Source organism: Aethalodelphis obliquidens, unplaced genomic scaffold, assembly GCF_003676395.1.
Source record: "Aethalodelphis obliquidens isolate GAN/ISIS:26980383/991018 unplaced genomic scaffold, ASM367639v1 scaffold8, whole genome shotgun sequence".
In the NCBI taxonomy this organism is placed as follows: Eukaryota; Metazoa; Chordata; class Mammalia; order Artiodactyla; family Delphinidae; genus Aethalodelphis; species Aethalodelphis obliquidens.
The window spans coordinates 54,441,689-54,454,232 of NW_020837952.1; the positions used below are offsets into that span (position 1 = coordinate 54,441,689).

Sequence of the window (12,544 nt, forward strand, 5' to 3'; positions counted from 1 at the left end):
AGCTAGCAGAGACAAAGTGACCGGCACATAGTAGGAAGGTTCTCAACCACTGGTTGTTCCTTGCCTGCCCCTGAGCCCGGAGCTAAAGCAGATAGAGAGCATGTACGGCAGGTTGTAACTCTCTCCATTAACACTGCTCTCTCGGCCATATCTCTGGGGCTCTCAGCAAGTAGTAAATTCCCACGAGCAGCAAATTTCCACGCTGGTATTATACCCATTTTACAGACAAGAAACTTGAGGTTCAGAGAGGCCAAGTGCCTTACCCGTGGTCTCAGGGCCTCTGACATCACACCAAACTTTGCCAGCTGCTCCGGGGGTCTTCTGACTAGATGTGTAATTTATTGTCTAACCAGGTCACCTTTGAGAGTGAAAGGAAGTGATATTAATAATTACGCTGGGACAGTAGGCATCATCTGGGACCGTCCTGGGCAAACCGGGAAGTATGGCCATCCTGCCACAGTTGGAGGCTTTGGGAAAGTCACTTTGCTTCTCTGCAAAATGGACATGATGGCAGTATTGCCCCTACAGGGATCTCATGAGGATTAAATGTGATGATGCATGTGAGGGACTACAGGGCCTAGTATGCATTAGATGCTCAATAAATGCTGCTTATTACTACTGCTGTTAAGGATGATAACCACAGAGCACTAGTCCCTGCCTCCGTCACTGTCCTTCACGGACGTTCTCGGCTCACAGCAAGAGCTTCCAAATTCACACTTGATCACACTGCTTGCTGGCTTGGTGAGGTGGGACACCTGGCCCAAGCTTAATCCCCCAACGCCTGGCCCAAGTCTCTCCCAGTCCTTGACTGTGCCCCCCATCTGGGCCTCTCAGGGGCAGCCCCCCTTCCCCAATGCTATTCAGTGCCTCTGAGATGTTCCAAATTTTCCCGGGGCAAAGCATCTTCAAGCCTGACCCCAGGGAAAGAGCTCTGACCGACTGGAGTCTCGGTGCTACTGCTGTGTGAGCAAGTGCTGGAATTCTCTACACCTCAGTTTTCCCATCTGTCCAGCTAGGGAAATAACCCCTCCCTTGGTGGCCAGCACGAGGATTCTGGGAGCCAATGAAAGGAGCACAGCGCTCTGAACCGCAAAAACATCCTCCTTCCACGTGTGTGTAAATATGGCTCCTCCTCCAGCCACACCTGCCTCCTCCATGCAGATCCTTAGCTTGTTCTATCTCTTGCCAGGTGTGTGTGCATTTCCACTGCCCTTCCCTCTGCCTGTGTGTCCTTTACAAGTTAACTCTGGTATCACCTCTTCTAGGACACCTTGCTGAGCCCCGCCCCTCTCCTGCAGGCTGTGTTAGGGGTCTCTTTGGGCGAGGACAGCCCCAGGTCTTCCTGCCTGTCCTCAGGGGCCTCACAGTCACAGGGGAGTATCAGAGGAGGTCAAGACAGCATGAGGCAGGGATCAGAGATCTATCTCCCCTCCTTGAGGACGGCACAGAGTGCTGTCCCTGGCTGATTCCCTGCCCCTCACGGGTGGAGTTGAGATTGCTCAATAAAGCTGTCGGAACCCATCTATCTGAGGCGCGACCTCATGTAATTGTTCAGCAAGATTCCTAGGTGCTGACACAGCAGAGGACACTTAACAACATAACATCTGATGCCTGCTGCTATTATGCCATTTTACAGATGGGAAAAGCAAGGCACAGAAAGGATAAGCAGTGACCAGAACAAAATAGGAAGCCAGGCTGTTGAGTTCCAAGGTCCACAGCCCTGACCACACAACACACCGCTCTACCAGTGGCCTGCACCCCAGTCTGGCTCATGTCTGTGTCCTGGTACCCGCGGGGGCCTGTACTGGAGCAAAAAGGAAAGCGGGGTTAGGAGTAAGGGTGGGTATCCCAGCTTGTAGAATTTAAGGTCTAAGCAGGACTCTGGCATTCAAGGCCTCTGAGATCCGGCTTCCCTGTTCCCCAAACTCCCGCAGGGAGCGGCTGAAGAGCCCAGCAGCGAGAGTTACCAGGTCAGGGCGTCCCAAGGCCACGCAGGGAGACGGTGGAAGAGGGCTTGGGATCCGAGGACCGAGTCACCTCGCCCCGGCAACCCGCACGTTCCCCGGCTCCCCCTGCCCCAGGCAGCAGGCAAAAGCCTGACCGGACGTCCCCGCCGCTCCCCCTCCAGCTTTCGCCGCCGCCGCTCGGGGCGGCGTGATCGGTGCCGGGGACGGGGGCCCGGCCCCGCCCGCAGACGGGAGGGGAGAGGCGGGAGGAGGGAGCGGGCCCACACCCCGCCCCCGCCCCCGGAGCCAGCCCGCGGAGCCCGCGGCCAGGGCGGCGCAGACCGGCCCAGCCACTCGCCCGGGCTGCGCGCCGGGACGCGCTGCCGACGCGTCCGCCCTTCGCCCCCAGCTCCTGCGGCTCGCGGAGAGAAGGTAACTGCGAGCTGGCCCGCGGGTCGTCGAGCCCGGGGTGGGCGTGGACACCGGCAGGGGGATCGCGGCGCCGCGAGGACTTGGCACCCTCCGCTAGGCTCAAGGAGCGGGGGAGGGGGGCCAGCCTGCCAACGTCGCCCCGGGTGACAACAGGCAGGCCCGGAGCGCTGGCCGCGGGAGCGGCAACGGGACGCTCCAAGTTTTCGGGTTGTTTTGCAATGTTCCCGGCGGGAAGAGTGGGGCAGAGAATTGGAAGGTAAAGCGGGCTGCGGGAGGAGGGGGCGAGTCGAGGGCAGTCTAGGCTCCTTCCTGCCCTGGGAAAGGAAGGGAAGGAACGGGGAGGGGGCTATGTGTCGGAATGTCTGGCCCCTTGTCGAGGCCGGCGCGGAGAGCGGGAAGTGGGGGGGACCAATGGGGAGATGGTCCAGGCACCCTGCCCCCTCCCCAACCGCCGCATTCCAGGCCGGAGCAGCGGATGAGGTCATCCCGTCCGGTTCCCCTCGGGCCAAGGCAGCCGGCTGCCCCCTTACCGGCGGAGCGACCCTCCGCATTCTAACCCCGTACCTCCCAGAGGGAGTGTTTTCTGGCCAAAATCTTTCCCGGGACTTCCAATCCCGACTGTCCTCGAGACTGTTCTATTCTTGCCGAGACAGGCAAGACTCGAGAAGTTTGAAGCCCATTTTCTGGATCGGGAAACTGAGGCTCAGATTGGTGAAAGGACTGGCCCGGAAGCCACAGCCGCACGAAACGCGGCGCAGGGACTGGAACCGAGGACTTGGGGAGACCCTGCCGGAAGCCAGTCAGCCTCGCCGAGCCAAAGGCTGATTCGGCTCTAACTTGGGGTGTCTGGGCAAGAAGCGTCTCCCTCTCTTCCTCCTTCCTCCCCTGTGGCCCAAGGTGCTCCCTCCTACTACTATCCCCCTTGACGTCCTGAGAACGGGGTCTCCGCTGCCACTGTGGACAGCTTGCTACGCTCTTTCTGGCCTCAGTTTCCGCGTCTTGAAGTGGCTGGACTCTGAGAACCAGAAGAAGGCAGCCCGCAGGGAGTTAACCCCTTGTTCCAGAGGCCAGAGCAGCCCCAACAGAGACAGGGTCCCGCTGCGTATTGGCAGGGGTGGTGTTACCCAGGGGGACACTTGCGAGAGGGGGGCTATATGCAGGGAGTGGCCTCCAGGATGAGAGGTAGTGCCCGCTAGGGGCCTGCGGGTGACCCCCAGGTGAGCGCTAGGGTGCCGCGGCCCCCACACCCGCCTCAGCCTTGCCTCTCCCCCTCCCCCCACCTTGGTTCCTCCAACCACAGGTGCCTCCACAGCGGCCCCTGCTGGCCTTCCCTAACGCATGGTCCCTGCTTCCGGCCCCAAATCTTGTCCTCGTGGTCACCACTGCTATTGAGCAAGCACCTACCAAGTACCCAGGCCTGACTGTCCTCTGTAGGGTAAACATGGGACACTGAGGCTGCACGGTGACCACTCTAGCCCAGGTCACAGACACCGAATCTGCAGAGCTGAGTCTCCTGCCTCCCAGGCCTGCCCTTCTGTACTCAGCGGCTGGGCATCTGCCCGGACCCCAACAACTCTTCCCCACACCCCTGGAATCTTCGCCCACTCCCCTGGCATTTACTGTTGATGTTGGTCGACTCCTGTGGAGGTTCCCAGACACACCACTTTTTTTTGTTCTCTGACTTGGGGCAAGTCAGTTCCCTTTCTGTGCCTCATTTTTTCCATCTGTAAAATGGGTATTTGTGAGCATTAGCAGGTAGTATTCCTGGACAGGTGAGGGGAGATAGGCCATGTTCCTGGACAGCCGGAGCCCTGCTTACTCCAGGGCCAGGTGGGGCACCCCTAACCACCAGCAATACCCAGTGGTCAGAGTCAAGTGCCAAGCGGGCTGCCATCAAGGGTCCCCAGAATGAGAGATGTTAGTGTCAGAATGTTGGCTTTGAAACCCAGCCCTGCTTCAGGAGCCAAGGGTTTAATTGACAGCATCTTCCACTCTTAAAACTCTCCTGCGAGAGGACCAGCTTCGATGCAGTTCTTGTTTTCCACGTGGGAAAACAGGTCCCCAGTAGCAGTGCCCTGCCCTCGGCTCCACAATGCCGCAGGTCTCTCTACAGCAGTGGGTGGGGTAGAGATCTTTTGGAGGTGCCCAGAGACATTTGGGAGGTGGGGGCATCACAAGATTGGGGCAGAAGCTGGTCTCACAAGTCAAAGTGGCCATGGGTGTTGGGTGGGGGCTGGAGCCCCTTTTGCTGAGAAAGGAGGGGCTGCTTCTAGAAGCCAGGGAATTGGGGGCTGGGGAGAGGTGGGTGTGGCCCCATGGCAGACACAGTGACCCCTCTTCATGACATTTCAGGATGACACCCTCCCCCCCTCCTCCAGAGATTTAATCCTCATCTCAGCAGAGCAGGGAAACCTGGCCCATGGCAGGTACCTGCCATGTGACCTTGGCCAAGTTCCTTCTCTCCAAGCCGTGGCTCTTCCTGTAAAATGGGCTAACCCTCCAGCTTTTCGGGGCTGTTGGAGAACCAGATGACATCATGCAGTGGCTGGCCAAATGCAGAGCGCTTCATAACTTCAGCAAACATTCCACAAGGACTTCTTGGTGCCTGGGGTGCCAGGGAAAGGGATGATTCAGAACCGCCCCCCAGGGGGGAGGAGTTAGGGTTGGGAGAGGATCAGATGGTGGGAAGGGAAGAGAATGTAGTCAGAAAACAAAGCAAGCTTTGTTTTATTGCCTCCTTTGTTTTTATCTTGTTATTTAACCTATTTTGAATTTCAAATAACATTTGAAGGGCAGAATTGAGGTTTTTATGCTTGGAGGTGGCAGCAAAAAATTTTTTTTTAAGTTGACACTCAGATCTAGGTGTTCTTGTTAAGAATCATTATCAACGTTTATCAGCTCAGGTGCCAGGCCTGTGGAGGTAAATGACTTGCCCAAGGTCACACTGTGAGGCCACTGAATCCTCCACCTACCCTCACTCGGAAGGTGACAAGGGGTGAACCTTTGGCATGAACGTATCACAAAGAACTCCTGTGATTAAACTGGTATTGATTTGGCACTTGGCCACCTGCAGAGCCCAAGCTGAGTGCTGGGACGGAGGGAGGAGGGAAAATCCAGGCAGTGGCCCCAGCCTCAGAGTGTGTTGTGATCTGGAGAGACAAGACTGGGCTCCACGGGCCAGTAAAGGCTGCGTGAGTCAAAGGCTCTGAGTTGACGTCTCTACCGGCTCTTTTTTTTTTTTTTTTTTGCGGTACGCGGGCCTCTCACTGTTGTGGCCTCTCCCATTGCGGAGCACAGGCTCAGCGGCCGTGGCTCACGCGCCCAGCCACTCCATGGCATGTGGGATCTTCCCGGACCGGGGCACGAACCCGTGTCCCCTGCATCGGCAGGCAGACTCTCAACCACTGCGCCACCAGGGAAGGTAGAGGGGAAGCCCTCTACCAGCTCTCTTGATGTGACCTTGAGCAAGCTTGGCCTCTCTGGGCCACAGGAAAACCAAATGTGGGAACATAGGCTCATAGGTGTCCTCCAGCGTACACTTTCTATGATACTAGAAGGGGTAGCGTCGGACCAGGAGAAGCTTAGGGAAGACTGGGACTGGGGAAGAAAGTGGGGGAGAGATCAGGAGGGCAGGGAGTAGGCAAGAAATAGCTTTTGGCACCAGCTTTTTCCAAAACTTGTTCCCTGGTGACAAGGCTTTTGTCAAAACTATGATAATGTTCTTTTCTGCGGGCCTTCTCAGAGCCTTGAATATGCTCAGGCATGTAGTAGGCATCTGGAAAAACCACTTTTGACCACAGGATCCTTTTTCCAGGAAGCATCTAGAAGGCGAAGGGTTCTGCTGTTTACACAGCAGTTCACAAAACCTTCATTGGGCACCTCCTCCCTCCTGGCCTTGCTGGAAGACAATTTAACCCAACAAGAAGGGAGGTGACTTACTCAACCCACCAGCAGGAGGCCCTTGGAGTTCAAGGGCTCTGGGGTTGGGAGCCCTGCTTCACCATTGCCTACTGTGTGGCGTCGGGCAAGTCCCTTCACTTCTTTGTGCCTCAGTTTCTCCTCTCTCTATAGAGCCTCCCTCAGGGCTGTTGTCTGGGTTAAATGAGTGATGAACTTAAGCCATTGGCACTCAGTAGGTGCTTCATCAGTGGGCGCCGTATAACGACCACTCATACTTTTTACCTACACACAGGTTAAGTGTGCAGCTCGATGAATTTTTTGTGCCCCCTCCCAGTCTATACCTGTTCAAAGGCAACCACAATTCTGATTTCTATCACATTGTTTTGTTTTGCCTGTTCTTAAATTTTCTGTACGTGGAAATATGCGATGTGTCCTCCTTTGTGTGTCTGTCTGCTCAGCATTTTCTCCGTGTTCCCCATCATTTGTTCTTTTTTTTTACTTTTTGCTCACACCACGAAGCATTCGGGGATCTTAGCTCCCCAACCAGGGAGGGAACCTGCACTTCCTGCAGTGGAAGCGCCGAGTCTTAACCACTGGACCACCAGGGAGTCCCCATTTGTTCTCTTTAGCTGTTATTATTTGGACCCAGGATGCCCCCAGGCCTACCACTACTTTTCTTTCTTTTAGGTCTCCACCCCTGGGCAGGAGGGGGCTGTCCGCATTTCTGTGTTCTTGGACAGAACACCTACAGCTGCTTCCACAGGGCTAGGAGCCAGGCCTCAGGGACAGACAAGCCATGGACTTCCCATAGCCTCAGCATTTGGGGGCAGCACCTTAGGAGAGCAGGGGCGCAGGCTCCATCCGCCCCCTTTCACCGAGAAGGAGGGAGCTGAGAAGCGGACCCTTAGCCCAGCCCAGCGCCCTCCCCAGGCCCCCCCGTGGGCATGGACCAGCAGCTGTGAACAGCCAGAGCCGATGCCGGGCCCCCAGGGGGCCGGAGGAGCCCCGGCCATGAACCTGGGCAAGCTCTCACCCGTGGGCTGGGTGTCCAGCTCGCAGGGGAAGAGGCGGCTGACTGCGGACATGATCAGCCCCCCGCTTGGGGACTTCCGCCACACCATGCATGTGGGCCGTGGCGGGGACGTCTTCGGCGACACCTCCTTCCTCAGCAACCACGGTGGCAGCTCACGGGGCACCCACCGCTCGCCCCGCAGCTTCCTGGCCAAGAAGCTGCAGCTGGTGCGGAGGGTAGGGGCGCCGCCCCGGAGGATGGCTTCCCCACCTGCGCCTTCACCTGCTCCACCCGCCATCTCCCCCATCATCAAGAACGCCATCTCCCTGCCTCAGCTCAACCAGGCCGCCTACGACAGCCTCGTGGTGGGCAAGCTCAGCTTCGACCGCAGCCCTGCCACCTCCACAGATGGCCACTCCAGTTACGGTGAGGGCCTGGGCTATCTGCCTATTTTCCAGAGGCTGAATCCCAGGGGGTTTGATGGTTCAGGAAAGACTCCAAGTGAGCTCTTTTCCCCACGGCATTTCAGTCTCCGTGGAGGTCAGGCCCAAACCCCAAATCATGGATGGAGCGGGTGTGGGGGGGGTCACAGGGTGGGAACCTGCTCACTCCCCAAAACACTGAGGTTAAGAGGTGAGGAGATGGGGTTTGAGTTCTACCTGCCCCTGAGCTGCCCCACCCCACACCCAGGCTCTTGGCCTGGCTGCCCACTTCAATGGAAGCAGCTCCCTTGTGTCAGAATGATATAGTGGAGAGGCAGAGAGCCAGGGCTCTGGATTCAAATTCTGGTTCTGCCTGATTCCCAGTGATCCAACTGACTTCTGTTAAGTCAAGTCCTGGCCTGTATAATGGGCTCCTCAGGGTCACTCTAAGATTCAGTGAGATGATACACATATTCAGTGTGGCCCAGAATCTGGCACATGGTAGGTGCTCAGGACACAGGAGCTGTCGCTGTGTCGTTATGTGAACAAAGGTTCCTGTAACTTGGCAAATTTGGAAAACCACTTGCGTGGACAGAAGCCAGAGGCCCTTCCTGCCGGGGTGGGGAGTGGCAGGTGTAACCTTGGCTCCCCCTCTGGACAGCTCACCTGGGAACCGGGGCCCCTGCTGCCACCTGGTGGCCATTTCCTGCCCTGCAGTTTTGCCCCAGCACCGGAGGCTTCCTCCGGTGCTCCGTCTCCAGGGGTGATGCTTAGAAACGGCTGGTCCACAGTCCCACCACTATATCTCAGTCCTGGTAGTCCTGGAGCCAGGGGCTGGGACATAGGACCTTTGGAGGGCCTTTGCCTGTCCTCTGGGTCTTGATTTCTATGTAGTCAGACTCTGGGTACTGGTTCCATCCCTGTGCCCACAAACCAGCCCGTATGCTATAGGTTCATGGCAGGGAACCAGGGGTCATACAAGTTCTCAGCTGGGACTGAGAGTCAGGAGATTTGAGCTCCAGGCTTGGCTTCAGCCCATCAAACTCTGTGGCCCTGAGCTAGCCCTTCCCCTCGTCCCAAACTAAGCCTCACTTTCTTCATCTGCAAAATGGGAATGAGGATTATGTAAATTTCCAGGGTTGACAGGAGGATCACACAAGAGACCACGGGGCTCACTGTATTGGAAGACGGGGAAAACTGAGGCCAGATGGGGGAGTGGCTTGCCAAAGGCCACAGAGCAAGCTGGAGTTGGTCCTGGCTTCCCCCCCCCCCCAGTTCCTGGTTAGGGACCCCAGCTATGACCCTGGTCCCTATTTCTCTTCTAGGCCTGGACTCCGGGTTCTGCACCATCTCTCGCCTGCCTCGCCCAGAAAAGCCTCGTGACCGAGACCGTGATAGCTCCTTCCCCTCTGAGCCTGAGCTTCGCCGCTCTGACTCCCTCCTGTCCTTCCGCCTGGACCTCGACCTTGGGCCCTCTCTCCTCAGTGAGCTGCTGGGGGTCATGAGCCTCTCAGAAGGCTCTGCAGCCGAGACCCCAGCCCCAGCCCCTGCTGCAAATGCCCCAGCCCCTGTTGCAAACCCCCCGACCCCTGCCTCAAGCCCCCCACCCCGTGGACAGTGCCCCAATGGGGTAACCCTGGGGTTGGGCCCGACGGCCGAGGCGAGGGCCAGCCCAGTAGGGGAGCGTCCCTGTGCGCCTGCTGGCGTGGGCCCCGGCAGGCACTGGGGAGCAGGCCGTGGTGGCAGCCAAAGCAGCTGCCACTACGCTGAGATGGGTGCTCGGCGCGAGCTGGTCGAGGCGCTGCCCCAGGCTCGGGCCTCTTGGGAGAGCCTGGACGAAGGGTGGGGGCCACCGCAGGCAGGCAGCAGGGCCTCCGTGCCCAGCACGGTGCAAGCCAACACCTTCAAGTTTGCTGAAGCTGAGGAGGATGACGAGGTCAAGGTGTGAGCGGCTGGGCATGGGCTCGGGACCCCAGCCAGCCTCGGGGCACCGCCTGTGAACTCCCCGGGTGCAGAGCCAGCCCCTCACCTGACAGCTGGGTCCCGCCAACGAAAGATGGGAGAAAACCCAAGTTGTCCCCAGACCCCTCCACACCCCTGCAGGACAGACATGGGAGGGAGGCCAGAGGAGACCAGGCTTGTCCTGGGACCTGCGTGTTCCCATGGGCCGTGCTGGGCCGCCCTGCCTCCCCCCACTGCCACTCTGGACCCAGTAGCCATTGCTCGGGCCCACCCGCCACCCCAGGCCATCCCCACCAGCTGGAGGGCCTCGCCTCACAGTGCAGCCTTTGTGCTGGGAAAGCTGCCCTTGCTGGGTGGGGGTGGGGAGCATAGCACATAGAGCCTTTGTCCCCTCTCCCAAAGGGACTGCCTGCCCCAGCTCATCCTGGAGTTGCCCCCAGCAGTGTCCCCACTGCCTTTCTGAGAGCCCCAGCCCTTGCTAAGGCTGCTTCCCCGACATTCCCCCCGCCACCCCACTTGTCCCAGAAGCCTCAGAGAAAAGTCAGGTGTGACCTCACAGTGGGGGAATCCCACTTTCCCGTGCACCCCAGACCTGCCTGTGGGTCCTGATTAAAAAAGGCTTTTTTGATAAAAGGTGTCCTGCAAGATGCTTGAGGACCTGGGAGGACAATGTCAGCGCCACCTGCTTGAGTCCTCTAAGCACTGGGTTTGGAAAGCCAAGGACTCCCCCAGGGGGCCCCGGTGAGGGGAAGGGCCGAGGCATTGGGTAATGAGTAATTAGGCCGGAATGAATAGCCCTGCGATAAGAGGCCCAGGTGGGAGCCCTTATCTATAGTTCCGGGAACAGCCCGGAGCCCAGGTGCCTGGAACCATAATCCCACAGGGCAGCTTGGCACTTGCCCTGGTGATAAAAGGGGACAAGCAGGCAGGACTGGTGGCTTAGAGGTGTTCGGGAGCACATCCCAACCCCCATGTGGCAGTCCAAGGACCTTATGCCTCAGTTTCCTCATCTGTATCATGAGGATGCTGGGAGCATTAAGATAGTGGAAAGCACCACAGTTCCTACCACGGAAAGACTCTATAAAGGTGGATTCTTTTGTTGGTTCTTAGCCTTGGGGGATGAGCGCAGAGGGTTAGGAACAGCAGATGGGAGGCGGGGGACCCAAGGGCTGCTGATCCCGCGTGACTGGAGGTAGCTGGGAGTCAGGAGCCGGAATCCGCTCCGGGGTCTTGCGTTCTGGCGAGGTGCTGCCCTCAGTCTAGCTTGAAGGAGGAGATGCTGAACCCGCCCTGCACACTCAGGTATCTCAAGTGGTTGTGGCCCAGCCTGTTGGGAAAGGTCAACTGGTGCCCGTCTGGCATCTTCACCTTGAATTCGTTGTTCTCGAAGGTCACGAGGAGCTGCAGTGGGAGGGAAGGCATCAGGGAGGCAGGAGCACCCTGGAAAGGGGCCACGGCAGTGCCTGGTGGGCCAGGGTGCCCTACCATCTGGGCTCTCTCCTTGATATCCTCCTCAGGCCCCTTCCGCCTTTGACCTCACCTTGACCTCTGATCCCGGTGTGAAGCACATGTGACTGTCCCGTTGCTCCTGCCCCCAGCAGTTGTCATCCCATGTGTTGCAGACGATGGTGGATTCATCGAAACGTGGGTTGAAATGCAGGTTCAGTTTATCTGTCCCCTGGCCCAGATTAATCACAAAGCTGCAGGGGAAGGAGTAACAGGTGAGAATAAGGGGCCAGCCCTGGCTAAAGCAGCTTGGGGCGCAGGGCTGACCACAAACTGGAAGAATCACCAAAGGTTGTGTTAATCAAGGTCTGTGCCTTAAAACAAGGGAGGTGACAACTTGATCAGACTTGGCACTGGAGTATCACATTCCATTTAGAGCACAGACTAAGGTTCCTGACAAGAGGGTAACTAATAGTGACATTTCAGGAAATGAAGGTGTCTATCCTGGGGGAAAGAATTGCTGTTCTCAACTCTCTGAAGACCCATTAAGTTTGGCCATAAATAGTTGGACACCTAAAGTGGTGAGCTCCCTGTCATTAGAGGTATGCAATCAGGAGTTGTGTGATCTCTTGAAAAGATCACTACAGGGGCCTGAGTTAGATAGACCTTCAGGGTCCCTGAGAGTGGGATGTTCTGAGTCATGGGGTGCCTTCATTGGGACGTCTCAGACCAGAGGTATCCCACATTTCTGCAACCCTTAGGGACCCACGCAGGAGAAATGGGTGATTTTCTCTTGGCTCCTACACAATGCGTCTGTCTGCCCTTCCCCAACCAAAAGTTGATGGAGATCGGTCCCAAGAAATGCTGACATTGTCCTGCACACAGGAGAGGCCAACGCTGAGCTGTAACACCTGAGGCGGAGAAATACCTCTGGTTCTAACGGAGAGAAGGCAAACAAGACCACTTGGCGGCCCCTGGCGGCTGTCGCTAGTATAATGCGTGTGAAAGGCCGGCCTCTGACCCTTCAGCTGGGTCAAGAGGGTGGTTCCCCGGGGGTTTGGGCCTTCAGTAGAGGCACCTGACTCGCAGAGGACTGGGCAGAGCTTCCGGGATTTCTCACTTGCCCCTTCAGCGTCTGTTGGGGGCCAAGGAAACTGAGCACATGGCAGCCGCTGTGGATTCTGAAGCCTCAGATGTGAAAGCAGCCCTAACAGAAGAGGAGCCAGCAGGGGTGTGGGAGGGGGTGAGAGCGTGCAAGAGTGTACAAAAGGCCCCTGGTCTGAGGTCACGCTCGTTGTCCGACCATTTCACAAGGCTGCCCTTCCCAGCCTGCTCCAGGTCTGTGGGCAGCCCCCCTCCCCCTCCTGCCTCACCCTCCCCCCCACTGGCTCACCCATCAGCATGTCCTGCCTCCCCCTCCCCCC

At 57.8% G+C, this 12,544-nt stretch overlaps 2 protein-coding genes across 3 annotated transcripts in view; one reads left to right on the top strand and one right to left on the bottom strand.

The window, feature by feature from the left end:
* The first annotated feature begins 2,248 nt into the window (after nt 1–2,248).
* On the top strand, nt 2,249–10,307 carry CDC42EP1 (CDC42 effector protein 1). Of its 2 annotated transcripts, none has more exons than XM_027107574.1 (3): nt 2,249–2,378; nt 6,966–7,716; nt 9,038–10,307. In XM_027107574.1, the coding sequence occupies exons 2-3, from the start codon at nt 7,254–7,256 to the stop codon at nt 9,658–9,660; spliced, it is 1,086 nt and encodes a 361-aa protein (XP_026963375.1). In that variant the 5' UTR covers nt 2,249–2,378; nt 6,966–7,253; the 3' UTR covers nt 9,661–10,307. The 2 variants fall into 2 exon arrangements, with proteins under 2 accessions (XP_026963375.1, XP_026963376.1); XM_027107575.1 differs by lacking the exon at nt 2,249–2,378 and adding an exon at nt 2,402–2,634.
* Nucleotides 10,308–10,928: 621 nt separating this feature from the next.
* The window catches only part of LGALS2 (galectin 2), a 1,777-nt gene continuing 161 nt past the window's right edge, over nt 10,929–12,544 (bottom strand). The window contains exons 2-3 of the mRNA XM_027107576.1: nt 11,215–11,374; nt 10,929–11,075 (exon numbers count right to left, since the gene is read on the bottom strand). Coding sequence (XP_026963377.1) covers nt 10,929–11,075; nt 11,215–11,374 — 307 coding nt within the window. The remainder of the gene's footprint in view (nt 11,076–11,214; nt 11,375–12,544) is intronic.